A 19,852-nucleotide genomic window follows, 5' to 3' on the forward strand; every position below is an offset into this window, starting at 1 on the left:
AATGAGAAAACAACCTAACAGGAAAATAGAAAAAAAGCATGCATAGGCATTTCATGGAAGAAGAGATACAAAAGGCCAACAAACATAGAAATATTCTATTTCATTAGTAATCAGGGAAACGCAAATCAAAAGTGCAATGAGATATATTCAGCTGGCACATGTTCAGAAGTCTGAAAAGCCTATACTGGTGAGAATGTGGACCAACAAGATTTCTTATGCATTGCTGGCAAGAGTGTAAATCGCTAGAAGCACTTTGGAAACAATGTGGCAGTCAGCCTGCATCAACTGTGTCCCAGCAATTGCACTTCTGGGTACAAACCTAAGAAAAACTTCCACGTCTGCACCAGGAGATGGGAAAGAATATACACAGCAACATTTTTTGTAAAAGCAAAAAGTCTAGGCTGGGCATAGACTCATGCCTGTAATCCCAGCACTTTGGGAGGCTGAGGCAGGTGGATCACGAAGTCAGGAGTTCGAGACCAGCTTGGCCAACGTAGTGAAACCCCATCTCTACTAAAAATACAAAAATTAGCTGGGCATGGTGGTGGGCGCCTGTAGTCCCAGCTACTTGGGAGGCTGAGACAGGAGAATCGCTTGAACCCGGGAGGCAGAGGTTGCGGTGAGCCAAGATCATGCCACTGCACTCCAGCCTGGGCAACAAGAGCAAAACTCCATCTCAAAAAAAAACAAAAAAAAAGGAAAAAGTCTAGAACCAACCCAAAGACCTAGCCAATGAAAATGGGTGAAGTATGATATAACCACACTATAATGTTATTCAGCAGTGAAAATCTATGAACCACAGTGACCTATGGTGTGGAGTTCTCTTCTTCTTATAATGCTGAGAGAAGACAATATATATCATGATGTACTACGAATAAAGTTCATAGACAACAGAAACAAATTCATTATTGTTTAGGCAATTTATAAAATTTTAAGCTAATTTTAATTACTTATTTTACTGCCAGAAAACCTAATTTTTAAGACAAGGAAATGATAAACCCAGAGATTCTTATCACAAGGGAAGAGAAGGGTGCACGGTCGGATGAGCCCATTCACCATTCTGGCTGCCGGGGCGGGGGTGCTAGTCCCAGACGTCACTAAGTCATTACCATTTATTTACTTTTTAAGCATAAAATTAAACTTTAAAAAAATAAACATTTAAATTCAGGAGCACAACTCCCGCTTTAAAAGAAACCTGTGGTGAATCTTTTAAAACTAAGATTTGTCCCAGATGTACTGGTTTCATAGGTGACTATTACACATTGAAATGGCAAGATGGGACATGAGACATTTTCTGTCAAACCCCTGAGGCCTTTGTCCTGTCGGCCTGAACCATTGGAAGTAAGTCCCACAGCGTCTTCTGTGAGCCCTGGGGGTGGTTTTGAGCCTGCCCCACAGCCAGGCACTGAGCCCCAGGCCCGCTGCCCTGCCCCGACTCCAAGGATATCCAGCCCTGGTCTCTGGCCTTTCCAAGCACTGATGACATATCATCGAATTCTGTCTGGCCCCTCAGAACTAGTTTATGTGTATCTTAATTTGGCTTAATCGTGGCCACATTGCTTTATTCTTGGGCTCTCTCCTCTCAGAAATCGATGAGTGCCGGTCTCAGCCGTGCCTGCATGGGGGCTCTTGTCAGGACCGTGTTGCTGGGTACCTGTGCCTCTGCAGCACAGGCTATGAGGGCGCCCACTGTGAGCTGGGTAAGAGGGGCCCTGGCCCCGCTGGGGTGACAGCTCCAGCACACTGGCCATGTGCCTGAGGCACTGGGTCCCCCAGACCGTTCTGTGTCTGGATCCCCGGACAGGTCTCTGTCTGGATGGCCAGGGTGGCCACTGCATGCTCTCTCGGGCCCCTGCCAGCTCTGACATCCAAGACAAAGATTTTACAAATATCCCTTCCTGCACCTCCCCAGGGGAGACTGAGAGCCCAGCTGAGAAATGCTGGCCTGGCCTCAGGGCGCAGAGAAGGTGGGCGTCGGAGAGGGCAGGTCACCGTCTCTGACACCTGGTCGGTGCTGCCAGCCAGTGGAGGGAGGGGAGGCCTGCCCCATGAGCCTTGCACACCCTTGTACCTTGCTAGGGCTCTAAGCCTGAGAAAGAAACGCAGGCTCCAGGGAGGGCAAGGCCCAGGGAGCCGTGCCCAGTCATGGCCCTGGGTAGCCTCCCATTGCGGGGTGGCCTGGAGGAAGGCATGGCCTGGAGGTGTTGCTTTGCCAGCAGGCAGTGGAGGTAGCATGCTTCCCGAGGAGGGGTGGATGTGGGGCTGATGGAAGGAAAAGCACAAGTCCTGAGCAGTTACTCCCAGCTGGGAAAGGGGTAACTGAAGCCCCAGGGAATGCACCGAATCCTGGGGGCATGTAGGCGCCTTGGACCTGAGCCAGCAACACCCTTGACACCGCTTCTCTGTGCAGAGAGGGATGAGTGCCGAGCTCACCCCTGCAGAAATGGAGGCTCCTGCAGGAACCTACCGGGGGCCTATGTCTGCCGGTGCCCTGCAGGCTTCGTCGGAGTCCACTGTGAGACAGGTAGGGGCTCCCTCCAGTGGGCCCCACATGCAGAGCCTGGGCCTCTGGAAGATCAGAGAGGAGGTGGGGCATCCCCACATTCCCTGCTGGGCAGGCCACCTGGGGAGAGGGACCCCAGGGCTGTGGCCACCTTGGGAGGGAGGGGTGGAGGTGAGGGTGCTGGGGAGGGCTGAGGGGTGGGACCTGCCCACTGCCCCTCTCTCCTGGCCTCTGCCCCTAGACTCCTCCTTTCCCTTCTTCCCGCTGTCCTCTCCTCCCTCCCCCAGACTCCCCTCTTGCGGCTTGGGCCCACTCTCTGGGTGTTCTCCAGAGGTGGACGCCTGCGACTCCAGCCCCTGCCAGCATGGAGGCCGGTGTGAGAGCGGCGGCGGGGCCTACCTGTGCGTCTGCCCAGAGAGCTTCTTCGGCTACCACTGCGAGACAGGTAGGGCGGCAGGCCCATCTGCTCCCCGTGCTCTGCCCGCCTGCTCCCCGCGCTCTGCCCGCTGCCTCGGAAGGCCCCTTCTCAGGCCGCAGGCCAGTGGCCCTCCGCCTGTCTCCCTTGGTCCCACAATGGTGCCTTCTAAACATCCCTATCTCCTGCGCTCACCCCCCGGACACCCCTCTTCACCCAAGGACACACCCAGGGGTGGGGCCTCACGTCCACACACAGGCCCTGCTGCCCTCGGACAGGCCAAGTTTCTTGCACACCCAGGTCTGGTCCTTCACTGTCCTTCTATCTGGAACATTCTCCCTAATCAGCCCCCAGTGGGATACCTCCTGATGAGGCCTCCCTGACCACTGACCTCCCCTCCTCAAGCAGGACTGTCACTGGGGTGGTGGCCTGTCCTGTCCTGGTCCAGTGTCTCCTCCCCTCAGCCAGTCCAGCTGGTGGCACTCAGCTGTGGAGGGTGGAGGAGCTGCTGGGTTGGGCCCTGCAGGGCAGTGGAGGTGGCAGAAGCGAAGGGAGGCAGTAGCTGTCCTGTGCCCCCGCCCCTCCACACCCACGCAGGAGGGACCCAGTGCCCCAGGAGCAAGGGTCCGCCTGGAGCGGGGGCCCCTGGCCATGCCCCAACACACACTGCCACTTTTTCTCCCCTCAGTGAGTGACCCCTGCTTCTCCAGCCCCTGTGGGGGCCGTGGCTACTGCCTGGCCAGCAACGGCTCCCACAGCTGCACCTGCAAAGTGGGCTACACGGGCAAGGACTGCGCCAAAGGTGGGTGGCGAGGGCGCCTCCAGTGAGGGAGCTGTGGGGGGTCCCCTCTCCCTAGAGGGCCCAACGGTCCCCAAGGGCAGAGCATCTGGCCGCTGCTTGCCCAGGCCCCTCCCTGAGGAACAGGGAGGGGATAAAACCCTCCAGTGCGCTTGAGACACTGTCACACGTTCAGAAGTATGACTGTCCTGGAGGTACGTGGCCAGGGACAAAGAAGGGCTCTGCCAGCGATGGCTGTGTCAGACCCAAGAGCCAGACCCGACTGAGCCGCCGACGGGAGCCGGGCGTGCATGGCTGACAGCTGACCAGTCCCCTCCCCTTGTTTTGACCCAAACCCTGAAGAGCTCTTCCCACCGACGGCTCTCAAGATGGAGAGAGTGGAGGAGGCCGGGTTCTCCATCTCCTGGAACCCGCCCGACGGCCCAGCCGCCAGGCAGATGCTTGATGGCTACGCGGTCACCTACGTCTCCTCCGACGGCTCCTACCGCCGCACGGACTTTGTGGACAGGACCCGCTCGTCGCACCAGCTCCGGGCCCTGGCGGCTGGCAGGGCCTACAACATCTCCGTCTTCTCGGTGAAGCGCAACAGTAACAACAAGAATGACATCAGCAGGCCTGCCATGCTGCTGGCCCGCACGCGTGAGTGTCCCCGAGCCTGGCCGTGCCTGCCCAGCCCCTGTCCCTCAAGGGCAGCGCTGGCCCCGGCACCTGCAGGGTGGCTGTCATGCTGTCCACCTCCCTAGTTCTCCCAGCAGCAAGACAGACAGCTGAGCTGGGGGTTGGAGGCAGCGCCCTGCTGCAGACAAGAGCGCCGGGAGACAGCTGTGCGGGAGTGGCCTCAGGTCCACAAGATACAGGCGTGGGATTGGGGCGCATAGAATAGAGCCAAGAGTGGGAGCAGCACAACCCCCAGGCATGGAGCTAGGAAGTGGGACTGGGGAGGAACGGGGGCTTCCCAAAAGGTCCCTAGAAGGAGCCAGTGTGGGAGACAAGGGCCGTGGGGGCGGGCTTGGAGGGGCTGGGACTCTGGGGTGCTCTGAAGGCCTGGGGAGAGTTTGAAAGAGGCACCTGCTCACAGGAATATGTAGGCGCTCGGATGTGCTAAGAGGAGGCATCCGTGGCTCAATCAGGAAGAGCCGTGGGGCAGGCCCTAGGTGGAATGACAGACCCAGAGCCTCCACTGGAGCTGGCACTGAAAGCTGTGACCAGATGTGACCCCTGAGGAGGGGGTCCTAGGAGGAGCCTCCTCAGAGCCTGAGCCGCCAAGAGAGCAGGGGAGGCCCGGGTTGTGCACAGCCTGTGGGGTTGTTGCCGTGTCGGGGAGCAGAAGATGCTGAGCGCTCTAGGGAAGGTGTCAGGGCTTAGTGGGCTTGTTTGCTGCTGGGAGGGATTCCGGGGAGGAGAAAGGAACCCTAGAACACGGCGGTGGACAGACAGGGCCAGGGCCGGTAGAAAGCAGAGGGCTGGCCTTCCACGGAGCCTGGCCGCATCAGCTAGAGCACAGGGGATCTCGGAACAGGCTGGGCAGGAACCAAGTGGGGTGCAGGGCCATGGGGCCATGGGACTCTCACCCAACATGCCTGTGGCCTCCAGACACAGGAGCAAGAATGGGGAAGGGGTGCTAGACGCTGGAGGAAAGAGGAAAAGGTGCTGAGAGCATGGACTGCTGTGAAGTGGCGTGATGGATGGATGGGTGGGTGGCCAGGAATTCAGGGAGGCCCGAGCACCTGGCAGGGCCCTGCGGGGCGGCCACATGAGTTTGGTGAAACCTATGGGTAGCATGGCGGGTAGGCGGAGAGGAGCTTGACGGCTCTCACGGGAGGAAGGCCTCCTGGCCACACCTGGGCCCCAGCTTGATGCCAATGCCAAGGGCATTGAGGGACAGGAGAAGGCATTCAGGGCAGCTTGAGCCCACCCAGAGGCCCACAAGGGCCTGTCCCGCAGGAGTTGACCACCAAGGGGCTGGAGTTCCCAACACAGCAAGGACACACAGCACACCTTAGCCAGTGGGGAGCCTGGGCGCACGCGAGGGTGGCACTGAGCAGATGTCAGCAGGAGCTGCCAGGGGCCGAGTGGGGGTGGCTCGCCTGGGCTGTTTTAGGAAGAAGCACCTGCGAGGCTGCCGCATGTGAGATCTGCCCTCAGAAGGTATCTGGAGTGAAGACAGAGCCCGCCCTGCCTGCTGCAGAGTGGGGGCTCCAGCCAGCCATGGTGGGTGGAAGGGACTGCTGTCCACAGACCGGGGTGCGGAGTTGCCAGGAGCTGAGCGCTGCCCTCTGGGCTCTGCCGGGCACTCGAGCTTTGGAGTAGACTGGCTGGGCGGGAAGCGGAGCTCACAAGTGGGCCCTTCCCTGCAGTCGCTGGGAGCTCTGTGTGTCCGTCCTCCTAGGACAGCATTGCCCAGACCAGGCCCAGATGTGTGCTCTTAGACCAAAACAGCCAACTGGCACAGACAAGAGGGGAGGTCTGGGTTGCTCATGTCCAGAGGGACTCCGGCCCCATCCCCTGCCATGTCACTGCCACATCTAAATGGAGACTAAGACCCCTGCCTCTGGTAAGGCAGGCTGGCCCACAGCGGGTTCTGCAGCTGTCAGCCCTGGAGGCCAGAGCCTGGGCATCCCACTCAGCTCGAGTCCCCTGAGCAGTTGATGGGACACCCTCTCCGGTACCTCTCTGTGGCCCCCAGTAGCCTCCCAAGCCTGGTCTCATCTTGAGACCCTTCACTCCCCCAGGAGCAAGGAGGGGCCAGCACCTGCTGAGCAGCCCATTCCCCCTAGGACCCCGCCCTGTGGAAGGCTTCGAGGTCACCAATGTGACGGCTAGCACCATCTCAGTGCAGTGGGTCCTGCACAGGATCCACCATGCCACCGTCAGTGGGGTCCGCGTGTCCATCCGCCACCCTGAGGCCCTCAGGGACCAGGCCACCGATGTGGACAGGAGTGTGGACAGGTTCACCTTTGGGTAAGAAGGGACACCCAGAGCATGGGGCTGGGGTGAGGGCAGGGGTGGGGGCTCGGGGACACAGGGCCCGGGGCTCGGGCACATTCTCTGTGTGTGGACTGTGCACCTGCTGCTCTTCACCCGAGCGGAGGCAAAGGTCTCAGGTGAGCCAGCCTCAGACCCTGGAGGCTTCACTCCCGCCTCACCTCATCAGGGCTGCCGAGGGAGGATACACCTTGATAGTGTTTTAAAGTGTCCAAAAAGAGCAGGAAAAGCTCTGAAAACCTGGGGGCACACTTTCCACACAGATCACGAGAGTGACTTGGCCCCTCAGAGAGCAGCGGCCAGCAAGGGTAGATGGTAACAGGCCCGAGCTCTCCCAGGAGTCCCACAGTGGACCCCTGTGATTTGGTCGCCAACCAGAAAGCTTCTGATTCATGCTCAGCACAGGCAGGGGTGCCAGGAAAGACCGGAGAGCGAGTGGGAAGGAAGACTCCAGCCAGCAGCTTCCTGGGGCTGGGGCTGGCATTGGCCTCACATTGCTCCGTGGTTTCCTGAGAATTTACATCAACTCACCTGTGCTGAGGGCCTGTCCCCCGTCCCTGCACAGCGACCACTTCCCCCTTCTCTGGCCTCTCCCATCTGAACACCGACCCTCTGACCATACTGTAGCAGCCCCAAGTGCACCCGATCCTCCTCCGCTTCCCAGACCATGGGTTGGCTTCCCACCCTAGGAGCACACAGCTCTGAGGGCCATGAGTCTGCCCCTCATGGAGGTTGTCTGGGCCACCAGCAGCAGGACGACCTCCCCCCGGTCACCTCCTGCCTGGGGGAGCTGCGGTCTGGCAGCAGAGTCACACACAGGTCCCAGACGTCCCTGTTCTCTGTCACCTCCTGCCCACAGGGCCCTGCTGCCTGGGAGGAGGTACACCATCCAGCTGACCACCCTCAGTGGGCTAAGGGGAGAGGAGCACCCCACGGAGAGCCTGGCCACTGCGCCGACGCACGTGTGGACCCGTGAGTAGAGCAGTGCAGCCCCCGGCACACGAAAGGCCATCTTCTAGAAGCTCTGGCTTCCTTCCAGCCTCCCCTAGTCCTCTCCAAAGCGTCCACAACACCAGAAACCCAGCCCCTGGCCTCCCAGACGTCTCTTCCGCTGGGGCCACTGAGCAGGGACCACTGGGCAGGAGCTGCTGGGCTGGGCCGGGCCTTGTGCTGGGACAGCTGTCCAGGGCAGTCTCCATCTGTAAAGGCTCCTGGTAGCTCCTCAGCATGGAGTTCCTACTGGACACTGACCAGAGGGCCAGAGGAACTCCCTGGGCCAGGGATACCCACGCTGTCCAGGGCCCTTGTACCTTGCAACCAGCCCCCTCTAGCTAAGCTCCCTAAGCTCCTGGTGTCACTAGGCCCACACCCCCTCCCCAGTGCACGGGAGTGGCGACAGCATGGACAGCGCGCAGGGGAGGGACGGGTGAACTGGGCAGAGGGGAGGCTGCAGGTCCCTCTGTGAGGAACAGAGGCTTGAGCAGGCCCCTGCCCACCTGTGCACTCGGATGCTGCCCGCCTGGGAAGGCACGGGAAAGGCTAGTGGGGCAGGGGAGTCTGCACAGGGCTCCACGCAGCCAGGCTCAGGGGAACCGACAGTGCTGCAGGGAGGGCGCCAGCTGACAGGCCAGGGCCTGGGGGCTTCACGGCGTGGATCCTAACCCGAGGGGTGGGCGGCAACCGGGGGCCTGCAGGCCTCTCGGTTGGGAGATTCTGCTGTACGTGCTAGCCCACGCCCCGCCTCGGCACTGTACCATTCTCCATAATAAAGAATCTGGCTTCCAGCAAGGCTGCAGCAGCCCATGTCAGGTTCTCAAACTGTGTTCTCGCCAGAAGACCCTGTGGGCACCCCCTCACCTCTCCCTGCCCCTGCCTCATCCAGGGCCCCTGCCTCCAGCAAACCTGACCGCCGCCCGAGTCACTGCCACCTCTGCCCACGTGGTCTGGGATGCCCCGACTCCAGGCAGCTTGCTGGAGGCTTATGTCATCAATGTGACCACCAGCCAGAGCACCAAGAGCCGCTATGTCCCCAGTGGGAAGCTGGTGTCCTATACCGTGCGAGACCTGCTGCCGGGACGGCGGTACCAGCTCTCCGTGACAGCGGTGCAGAGCACGGAGCTGGGGCCACTGCACAGCGAGCCCGCCCACCTCTACATCATCACCTGTGAGTGCCGCGGGCCCTGCGCATGGGCGGGGGCGGTGTTTGCCAGCCCTCCACCCTGTCCAGGACTGACCTGGCCCTGCAAGGGCCTGGGATGCCAGGCAGACAGCCTAGAAACAGGACCATGTTAGCAGGGGAGGAGTCTGTGTATGAAAGTGGAGGCTTTTCAAACCCATGAGGAAAGGAAGGACTCATGGGTAGGTGGCACCAACAACTTAATAAGCACATGGAGCCTCAGCTTGTTCCAGACCCTCCCATAGATCCCAGACGGGCCGAGCACCACCTGAAAACGGGTGCCGAGGGTGGCAGCGAGGAGGAAGCCCCCGGAAGTGGCCTTGCAGTCCAGGCCTGACCCATGAAGAGCCACTGGACACAGACAGACAAACGGCCAGGAGGCCACAGGCGGGGGCCCGCAAGGCAGGCAGGAATGCTGGGGCGCAGAGGCACAGGGCAGAAGCTGCTCGGAGTGGGGACAGAGGCTCCGAAGGGCTCAGGTCTGCTCCCAAGTGCAGAGGTGGCCCTTCCAGGCTCCACCAGCGTCCTGAACGCCCCACTTACGTCTTCCAAGTTCACCGAAGGAGCTGTGGGAAAATGCAGGAGCGGAACAGGGAGAGAAGAAAGAGACGGAGTCAAGCAGGGAGAGTGGAACAGGGAGAGAAGAAAGAGACGGAGTCAAGCAGAGAGGAGAGGCCATGGCCAGACAGAGCAGCGCAGGGGGCGGCTCTCCAGGGAAGGGAGGGCTCCAACCCCAGGCTCCTCCCTAACCCGTGAGGCTGTGCTGGGGACATGAAGTGCATGTGCTTGGCAAGTTCTCAGACTCAACCCTGCCACCCCCACCAGCTTGGGGCCAAGCCCACCAGCCAGGCAGAAGGGGCAGGCTGGGACCTCTGTGAGCCGGCGTCAGAGTGAGAGGGAAGGGGGGCTCATGGGGAAGGAGGGCCCAGCGTGGGAGGCTGAAGGACGCTGTTAGGGTGACAGATGCGCCCTCACTCTCCGGGCATATGCTGCGGTGGGGACTCCCAGCTGAAGCGTCCCATCAGGAGGCCACTGGGAGAACCACTGTGCCTCCAGGGCAGCCTGGGACCTGAGTCCGAGCCCGAGTGCCCAGCCCCTTGAGAACTTGAGTGACGGGCAGGGGCCTAGACTCAGCCCTGCCTCACAATTCTGAGGCTCGTGCATGCCTGTGTCATGGCTGCACATGGCTCCTCCTCAGAAGGGATGCGACCGGTGGGCTGGAAGGGAACCCGGGGCATCTGAGGAAGCCACAAGCACCTTGGATGACCACGGCCCACGCACACGCCCCCCCTTCCCTTCTCCAAGCACGGCTGAGTGTGAGGGGCACCTCCCATGCCACAGGGGCAGGGACAGGAGCAGAGGGCAGCCCCAGACCAGCCCCTTCCTCCCGCCTGCTCTGCAGCCCCCAGGGATGGCGCCGACAGACGCTGGCACCAGGGAGGACACCACCCTCGGGTGCTCAGGAACAGACCGCCCCCGGCGCGCCTGCCGGAGCTGCGCCTGCTCAATGACCACGACGCCCCCGAGACCCCCACCCAGCCCCCCAGGTACATGCCCCACCCGTCGGCCCCATTGCCCGAGGCGGCGCTTGGACTGTGGTGACCCTTCCACCCTCTCTGCAGGTTCTCGGAGCTTGTGGACGGCAGAGGAAGAGTGAGCGCCAGGTTCGGTGGCCCACCCAGCAAAGCAGCCACCGTGAGATCACGTGAGTGCCGGGCCTCCCCACCCACCTCGGTGGCCAACCCTCATCCTCACTGCCACTCTCACCAGGCCCTGTCCCCTACATGATGAGCCCACCCCCACCGCCCAGTGCAGTCTCCAGCCAGGGACCCCCACCCTGACTGTGCGCAAGGCGCGGGGCCCGTGGGGTGCCGGCAGCATGCATCTCCATGGCGGGAGGGGCAGCTCGTGAGGGCCTCACGTCAGTGTGCGGGCTGGAGGCACAAGCTGCTGGTAGGGCATGCAAGAGAAGATAAACATTTTAGAAGCAGGTCTGAGACATTACAACAGCTTTATTTGCCAAAGTAGGGCTCTGAGCTTTGTTTTAGTAAGCCATGGGCAGGAGGCCGTGAGAGTCTAACCCACCACTCTGAGTGTGGTCCAGCAAATCCTCCGCCACTGTCCTAGCAAGATCTTCCCGGTGGCAGCGAGGCCAATGGGCCCAGGTGCCTTGGCCCCTTCCCACCGGCTTTACTGGGTGAGTGCTGCTCTGGGAATCTGCCTATGATTCTGACACAGAAGCCCTGAGACATGTTGGCAGGAGTGAGGCAGGCGCAACCCTGCCCCAGAGGGGACCTCTCTGGCCCTTGCCTCTCACCTGGAAGGCCAGGTGCTCATCCTCGTGGAATTCCCCAACGGAGCCTAGTCACGAGTTTAATGAACACATTCTGAGCAAAAACTCCTCAGGCAGGGGAGGGAGGGAAATGCAGCAAGGAGAGTGACAAGGAGGGACCAGAGCCCTGGGGTCGTTGCCGCGTGGTGAGCAGGGGAGAGAGCCCCCAGCAAGGTGTCTGGGGAGAGGGCAGGCAGCTGCCCGGGATGCCCAGTGGTGGACAGGTGAGATCTGGAATACAGAGGGGGCCCATTGTACTTGCAGCTATGGAAGCACATGTCAAGTGCCCAAGGGTGCGGTTGAGATCCCTGCATAGAGTGATGCAGTTGGGGGCGAGGGCATGAGGAAGGTCAGTACAGACTGAGGACAGCTCAGAGAGAGCAGGGGGTGCCGCAGGCTCCAAGAAGCAGGGGTGGAGGGAGAGGAATGCAGAATTTGACCCTAAGAAGAAAGCAACCGCATCAGCTGTGAGGATGGGGCCTCTCAGCATGATCACTGGTGGCCGTCCCTGAAGCAGCTCTGAGGGGCCCTGCAAGTGGAAGGCTCAGCCCCAACAGAGGGTCAGCAGGAGCGTGAGGGCCAGCCCTTCAGGGGAGGCAGCACTGGGGCCGACAGGTGCTGGGGCCATGCAGGGAGCCTGGTCCCCACCAGGACATCCGTGCTCCCTGAGGTATAGAAACACTCAAAAGGGTGGCCCCAGGACCATCCCAGGTGCAAAGCAGCTGCGCCGTGTGGTCACCGCCTGGCTTCTCCTAGAACCCACAGCCTCGGCGCAGCTCGAGAACACGGAGGAAGCTCCCAAGCAGGTCAGCCTGACCCTCCAGCTCCCTGAACATGGCAACAAGGACATCGGAAGTAAGTCAGCAGCGCTGGTGGGGACTTTGGGACTGACTGCTCTCAGGGACCTTAGAGGCTGCAGGCAGGAGGGACCACCCACGGTGAGGAACCAGGAGGCACAGAGCCTACCTGAGGGGAGGCCGCGCGCCAGGCACCCCGGTGTGGGAAGATGGGGGGAAGCTACACCACCCAAGCAGTGGGACCCCACAGACGGGAACAGGCCAGGGGGCAGGACCCACCCAAACCACCCAGAGTCTGAGCTAGAGAGACTGGCTTTGCCGCTGCCTCCCCTCCCCTCCCCTCCTTCGCGTCCACATGCAACAGAGCCCACCCCAGCCCCTGCCTCTGGGCCCCTCGCCCCTCTCGTCTCCAAAGAGGAGAAGGATGGGGGAAGCATCAGGATTCGGGCGGAGTCAGGATGGGGGAAGCAGAGGGAGCAGCCACTGGGCGAGCCCCAGCTTGAGGACCAGCTGGGCCCTGCGGACACTCAGGTTACGCAGGACCTGAACTGTCTCCTAGTCCGGGGCTCTGCCTCGTGAGAATCAAGGCCAGCATGGCCCTGCGGGCACCAAGCATCTGCTGAGCACCTGCAGGAAGAGTTCCCAGATGCTCACGAGGCAGTTCCCCTTCGGGCAGCATCAGTACGTGTGTGTTCCTCACCCTGAGTCAGACTCTGCCTTTCTCCTGGTTCTAATCCTTTGGGGCTGTGTCCTCTATGGACAGCTCTCCTAGCACCCGGTGACCTGTTCTCCCCTGAGTCCCACCACAGACTCAGATTGGGATCACCCCTCAACCCAGTCCCAAAGAAGGCCTAGTACTTGGTAAAGGTGTGAGCCGCTGAGTGTGGTCTCACCCGCAAGCCATGCCCCCAGCTTGTCAAGGACATCTGTACACATCAAGGGCACCTGCGGTGCCAGAGGGTGCGTTTGTAAGTGGCGGTTTCGCTGAACCCTAAGTTCACATTCCCCCCTCACCATATGAGGTCTGGACTTGCTGCTAGCCCCCGTGAGCACCAGGAGGACTGGTTTGTGCATCCGACGCAGTGAGTGAAGTATTCTCTTAATTAAGGTGCGGCCCATTCAGAGTGAAGACTCTTGTGTGTTGATCTTTAAGTGAACTAAAACAAACATTTCATCAGATGGTTTGCATTATGTCAGCCCCTTTAAATACCATTTCCTAGAACTCAGAAATTGGAGGGGCATGTGTTACTCTCCTGGGTCTCTTCAGCAGGAGAGATTCAAGATGACCCCCAGGCTGGCCCCGAGGTCACTACAGTCACGTGGTGTTTGCCAGCATGAAATGCTCACGCCCTGGTGGGTGCAAAATGATTTTAAGTGATAACATGAAAAGTAGACTCTTTAATGGCCCCTCGACGCGCAAAGCTAGTCATGATCTTTGGTTCAAGTTGCACTCTCACGCTAGCTACCTTTTATTTAGTTATTAGCCTTTGAATAATGACTTTAAATCAAGAACCCAACCTATAAACTTGAATGTGAACAATACCTTCTCCCTTACCATCATAGTCCCTGCTCTCTCCCCTCAGTTAACCATGATCCTGAACTTTGTGCCTAGAATTCCTTTGTTTTTTTCGGAGTGGAAGGTGGGGAGAGTGATTTTATTGTACATATATGTATGGCAGAACAATACGTGAGTTTTCTTTGCAAGATAATTATCTTGCCGTGTGTGATCGTTAGACCTGTGTTTTCACTCTGCTTTCTCAGACGGAGGTTGGCCCATGCGGTCTGGGCGGCTGCGGCTTATTCACACCCACTATTGAGCAGAGTCCACTGAGTGAACTGACCAGCTCTCCCCTCTCTGTGCAGAGAACATGTAGGTTGTGTTTGGTGTGAGCAGTGCTGCAGCAGATGCTCCTGTACAGGTTTTCCAGTACGTGTGCGAGAGTGGAAAAGCTGGATCTAGGATGAGGATGTGTGAATGCCCAAATTACACGAGAACTAAGTCATTTTCTAAGATAGCAGTGCGCTCCCTCCAGCGGTGATGAAGACATGCAGTGAATCCAGTCTCTAGAACTAGGTTTAGCCGGGTTTGCAGATCCTGCAGGCAGAACGGGTGGGATGCACACCCCTGGGATCTGGGTTTGTGTCTCCTGAGCACTGATGTGACTGAGCCTCTCTTCATGGGCATCCACCAAAGGTGTTTGCTTCTGTGAAATGCCTGATCATGCCTTTTGACTTTTTGCTGGGTTATTTGTACTCTTCTCATTCATTTGTCAAAAATCTTGTATGTTTTGATACTGATCATTTGTCAGTTCTGTGTTCTGCAGGTATCTTCTTCCAGCCTCTGGCTTGTCTTTCCCTATTCTTGGTGGTACTTCCTAATAGAGAAAAGTTCATAATCAAATTTATCGAGCATTAGTGGTTAACAACTTGGGGGCCTTCTTTAAAAAATATCCTTCCCCACACGAAAGTTAGAAAGTTATTCATGTATATTTTTTTCTCAAAGATTTAAAGTTTTGCTTTTGACATGTAAGTCATTAATCTATCTGAAGTAGACTGTGTGTGTGAGAAATTGGGCTGCAATTTCATTTTTTATGCATATGGGTAAACTGGATTTTTCATCTCTTCATGCTAAAAAGTCCCTTTTTCCCCCACTGCCAGCATCAAAATTCCTTTCCTTTACTCTTCATCTTCAGAAGTATCATTGCTACCCTTGGCCTTTTTTCTGCCACATATACACCTTCAAATCTTCTAGTCACACTCAATGGAAAAGGCCTTTGAGATAATGACTGGGTGTGCATTGAATCCATTGACCATTTTTGTGTAAGCTGACATCTTTAGGATAGTAAGTCTATATCCATGGACATGGGATATCTCTCCATATATGACATTATGACTTATTTAATGTCTTTCAGTAAAGTTTTATATGGAATTCCGATTTATTCCTAGGTATTTTATAGTTTGATACTATTATATAGCTTGATACTAGTATATACTTTAAAACATTACTTTTCCTGATTATTTATTACTGGAGTATAGATATTTATTTGACCTTTGCATACTGACCTTATAACCAGCCATCTTGCCAAATCTCCTATTCTTGTCCTACATTCTTTGGGGTTTTCTATATAAAATTATATCCTTTTCAAGGTTAATCGTTTGCCTTTTAAAAGTCAGACCTGCTCACACCTGTGATCCCAGCACTTCGGGAGGCCTAGGCAGGCGAATCACTTGAGGCCAGGGAAGAGTTTGAGACGAGCCTGGCCAACATGGCAAAGCCTGTTTCTACTAAAAATACAAAAAGTAGCCGGGCGTGGTGGAGCTCGCCTGTAACCCCAGCTGCTCGGGAGCTTGAGGCATAAGAATTGCTTGAACCTGGGAGGCAGAGGTTTCAGTGAGCTGCGATCACGCCACTGCACTCTAGCCTGGGTGGCAGAAGAAGACCCTGTCTCAAACATATAAAAATAAATTAAAACCCAGACCTACAGCTCACCTGATTTTTGTATAAAGTAGCAGCTAGTTCTTTTTCTTATGCATGCTCGTTACCTCCCCACAGCACTGCAGTGCCAACTGTGCTGTCAATCTGGTGTTCACACATGCATGGGTCCATTTCTGGGTTCACTCCTCTGTTTTGTGGTTTTACCTTCTTTGAGCCAATAGCAACTACTTTAATGATGGCAGCTTTGGTGCTACTTGCTGTGCTGTGGGGCCCGGAGTCCTCCCAACTTGACCGTCAAGCGTGTCTCACCTGTTCTTAGTCCTTTGCTTGCTTATGAAAGTTTAGGATCAGCTTGTGAAGTTCCACAAAGTACTTGCTGGGACTTTAAATGGCCAAACCTCTGAGGCCCTGTGTGCCTGTAAAAATTCTTATTAGCCCTCACATCTGAAGGACAGTTTGGATGGATATAAACTTCTAGGTGCGAAGTTCCCTGCTTGTTCACTTCTTCAAATATTAGTCCATTGTCATCTGTGTCCAGTATCGCTGCCACAGTTGTTAACTATTATTTCCCGGTAGGATAATCTCATTCTCCCTGGAAGCTGTTAGACTTTATTTTTCTCAAGAAAAGGAAGATCCCCAGAGAGTCCCATGTACCCCCCAAAGCACAGTTAACACTCCTGACTGGTGTTTCCTCACCAAGCAACTATCCAAGTCAGGACTGCACCTCAAGCCTGAGGGAGAATCTCATGGAGAGGAGGCAGGTTCTCGAGATTGTAGCTGGTCATCCTAGAGGTTTGGAGGGGCAAAAGCAAAGGAGTGTGTGCTGAAACTAGTCAGATTATTCCTGTTTTCCCCAGCGTCTCGCCCCAGCAGGGCTCTTGGACTAGCTTGGTTTTATCCCCCTAGATAGCTGCACCAGTGGTTTGGGTGGCCACCACTGAGAAAGACAGGCAGTTGCCTTCCCTATATAATACCAGGCAAGGGCAGAATGTAAGCTGCTGTGCTCTGTAATTTATCCTCAGCCTGCAGCCACATCCCTGTTCCCCAACCCATTCAAAGCAGCCTTCTGTTTTTATTATATGTGTGAGTGTGTGACCATAAACCCAAGATTTAGTGTTGATGTCTGCACAGGACAAGGCTGTGGTGGGCAGCTCTCTGGTGACCTCCCATCCTGGGGCTGCATGAGCCGCAGGCGTAGGGCCCAGCAGCCCAAGAACGGTGCAAGTGTCTGTCACAGTCTCTGTAGCCACAACTGTCCCACACACGGCAGGTAAGCACTGATGATAGTAGCTCATGGATTCTAAACACCCCTGCACGTAGCCATATTCTGTAGGGCTGCTGTTAAGATGTCTCTGGACAGTTGTGTACCATGTCTAAAATTCATGTAGAATTGCAAGGGACCCAGAAAAACAAAACAATTCTGAAAAAGAGGAAAAAAGTAGGAGGATTCACACCTCCTAATGTCGGAAGTTGCTACAAAGCAATGGTAATGGAGTCAGTGTGGTAATGGATTAAGGATAAGCATTTAGATCAGTGGAAAAGAACTGAGAGTCCACAGCCGGGCACGGTGGCTCACGCCTGTAATCCCAGCACTTTGGGAGGCCAAGGTGGGTGGATCACCAGGTCAGGAGATGGAGACCACGGTGAAACCCCGTCTCTACTAAAAATACAAAAAATTAGCTGGGTGCAGTGGCGGGCACCTGGAGTCCCAGCTACTCGGGAGGCTGAGGCAGGAGAATGGCATTAACCCGGGAGGCAGAGCTTGCAGTGAGCCAAGAGCGCGCCACTGCACTCCAGCCTGGGCCACAGAGCGAGACTCCGTCTAAAAAAAAAAAAAAGAATTGAGAGTCCGGAAATAAACCACACATCAATGGCCAACTGACTTCAACAAGGGGGCCAAGACCATTCAATGTGGAATGAATAGTCTTCTCAGCAAATGGTGCTGGGACAGCTGGATATCCACATGCAAAAAGAATGAGGCCGGACCCCTCGTACCATATACCTCATAACACAAATTAACACAAATTGACCAACAACCTAAATGTTAGGAGCTAAAACCAAAACTCTTAGAAGAAAACATAGGAGTAAATCTTCATGACCTTGGATCATGAGGGCCCTTAGGCTCAACAATAAAAGTGAGCAACAACAAAAATCCATATGTAAACTGCTCTTCATCAAAACTTAAAACTTCTGTGCCTCAAAGGATGCCATCAAGGAAGTGACTTGACAACTGTGGAGTGGAGGAAACATGCAAATCACACCTGATCAGAGACTCATATCTAAATAAAGAGCTCTGACAACTGAACAATAAAAACACAACCCAATTCACACATGGGCAAATCACACCTGATCAGAGACTCATATCTAAATAAAGAGCTCTGACAACTGAACAATAAAAACACAACCCAATTCACACATGGGCAAATCACACCTGATCAGAGACTCATATCTAAATAAAGAGCTCTGACAACTGAACAATAAAAACACAACCCAATTCACACATGGGCAAATCACACCTGATCAGAGACTCATATCTAAATAAAGAGCTCTGACAACTGAACAATAAAAACACAACCCAATTCACACATGGGCAAATCACACCTGATCAGAGACTCATATCTAAATAAAGAGCTCTGACAACGGAACAATAAAAACACAACCCAATTCACACATGGGCAAATCACACCTGATCACAGACCCTTATCTAAATAAAGAGCTCTGACAACTGAACAATAAAAACACAACCCAATTCACACATGGGCAAATCACACCTGATCAGAGACCCTTATCTAAATAAAGAGCTCTGACAACTGAACAGTAAAAAGACAACCCAATTCACACATGGGCAGATCACACCTGATCAGAGACTCATATCTAAATAAAGAGCTCTGACAACTGAACAATAAAAACACAACCCAATTCACACATGGGCAAATCACACCTGATCAGAGACTCATATCTAAATAAAGAGCTCTGACAACTGAACAATAAAAAGACAACCCAATTCAGACATGGGCAAATCACACCTGATCAGAGACCCTTATCTAAATAAAGAGCTCTGACAACTGAACAGTAAAAAGACAACCCAATTCAGACATGGGCAAATCACACCTGATCAGAGACCCTTATCTAAATAAAGAGCTCTGACAACTGAACAGTAAAAAGACAACCCAATTCAGACATGGGCAAATCACACCTGATCAGAGACCCTTATCTAAATAAAGAGCTCTGACAACTGAACAGTAAAAAGACAACCCAATTCAGACATGGGCAAATCACACCTGATCAGAGACCCTTATCTAAATAAAGAGCTCTGACAACTGAACGGTAAAAAGACAACCCAATTCAGACATGGGCAAATCACACCTGATCAGAGACCCTTATCTAAATAAAGAGCTCTGACAACTGAACGGTAAAAAGACAACCCAATTCAGACATGGGCAAAGGACCTACACAGACATTTCTGCAAGGAAAATATGCAGATGGCCAGTAATCACACTGAAAAGATCCTTGACATCATTAGTCAGCAGGGAAATGCACATCAAAACCACTAGGATGGCGGGAGTTAAAAAGTCAGATAATAATAAGCATCGGTGAGGACGCGGAGAGATCAGAACCCTCTACACTGCTGGTGGGACTGTAAAGTGGTGCAGCTGCTCTGGGGAAGAAAAAAACAGTCTGACAATTCCTTAAAGGATTAAACCAATAGTTATCATATGACCCAGTAATTCCACTCCTAGGTATATACCCCAGAGAAATGAAAACCTATCTCCATATGAGGTCCTGTACACAAATATTCATAGCAGCACAGCACAAAAGCCAGAAAGTGGAAACCACCAAAGTGTCAATCAACTAATGAAAGGGTAAGAGGCCGGGCACGGTGGCTCACGCCTGTAATCCCAGCACTTTGGGAGGCCAAGGTGGGCAGATCACCAGGTCAGGAGTTGGAGACTAGCCTGGCCAACACAGTGAAACCCCGTCTCTACTAAAAATACAAAAATTAGCTGGGCGTGGTGGCGGGCGCCTGTAGTCCCAGCTACTCGGGAGGCTGAGGCAGGGGAATCGCTTGAACCCGGGAGGCGGAGCTTGCAGTGAGCCGAGATTGCACCACTGCGCTCCAGCCTGGGAGACAGAACTAGACTCCATCTCAAAAAAAAGAAAAGAAAGGATAAGCAAAACGTGGTATATCCACTCAGTGGAACATGATTCAACCATAAAACAAGGAACTATGCTGCATGCTACAACATGGATGAATCTTGAAAACATTATGCTAAGTGGAAGAAGCCAGACACAAAAGACTCTATGTACTATGATTCCATTCATATGAAAGTCCAGCAGAGGGAGCTCTCTAGTGACAGAAAGTACATTAGTGGTTGCTTAGGACTGGAGGGTGGAGGGGATGGGGAAGG

At 55.1% G+C, this 19,852-nt stretch overlaps 1 protein-coding gene across 1 annotated transcript in view; it reads left to right on the plus strand.

Annotated features, from left to right (window-relative positions):
• The window catches only part of SNED1 (sushi, nidogen and EGF like domains 1), a 99,804-nt gene that overhangs the window by 62,616 nt on the left and 17,336 nt on the right, over nt 1-19,852 (plus strand). Inside the window, exons 17-27 of the mRNA XM_030802321.1 lie at nt 1,587-1,700; nt 2,411-2,524; nt 2,835-2,948; nt 3,607-3,720; nt 4,060-4,356; nt 6,495-6,678; nt 7,562-7,674; nt 8,585-8,866; nt 10,281-10,425; nt 10,501-10,583; nt 11,967-12,065. Of these exons, the coding sequence (XP_030658181.1) occupies nt 1,587-1,700; nt 2,411-2,524; nt 2,835-2,948; nt 3,607-3,720; nt 4,060-4,356; nt 6,495-6,678; nt 7,562-7,674; nt 8,585-8,866; nt 10,281-10,425; nt 10,501-10,583; nt 11,967-12,065 (1,659 nt within the window). The remainder of the gene's footprint in view (nt 1-1,586; nt 1,701-2,410; nt 2,525-2,834; nt 2,949-3,606; nt 3,721-4,059; nt 4,357-6,494; nt 6,679-7,561; nt 7,675-8,584; nt 8,867-10,280; nt 10,426-10,500; nt 10,584-11,966; nt 12,066-19,852) is intronic.

This window comes from Nomascus leucogenys, chromosome 22a, assembly GCF_006542625.1.
Source record: "Nomascus leucogenys isolate Asia chromosome 22a, Asia_NLE_v1, whole genome shotgun sequence".
NCBI classification, from domain to species: domain Eukaryota; kingdom Metazoa; phylum Chordata; class Mammalia; order Primates; family Hylobatidae; genus Nomascus; species Nomascus leucogenys.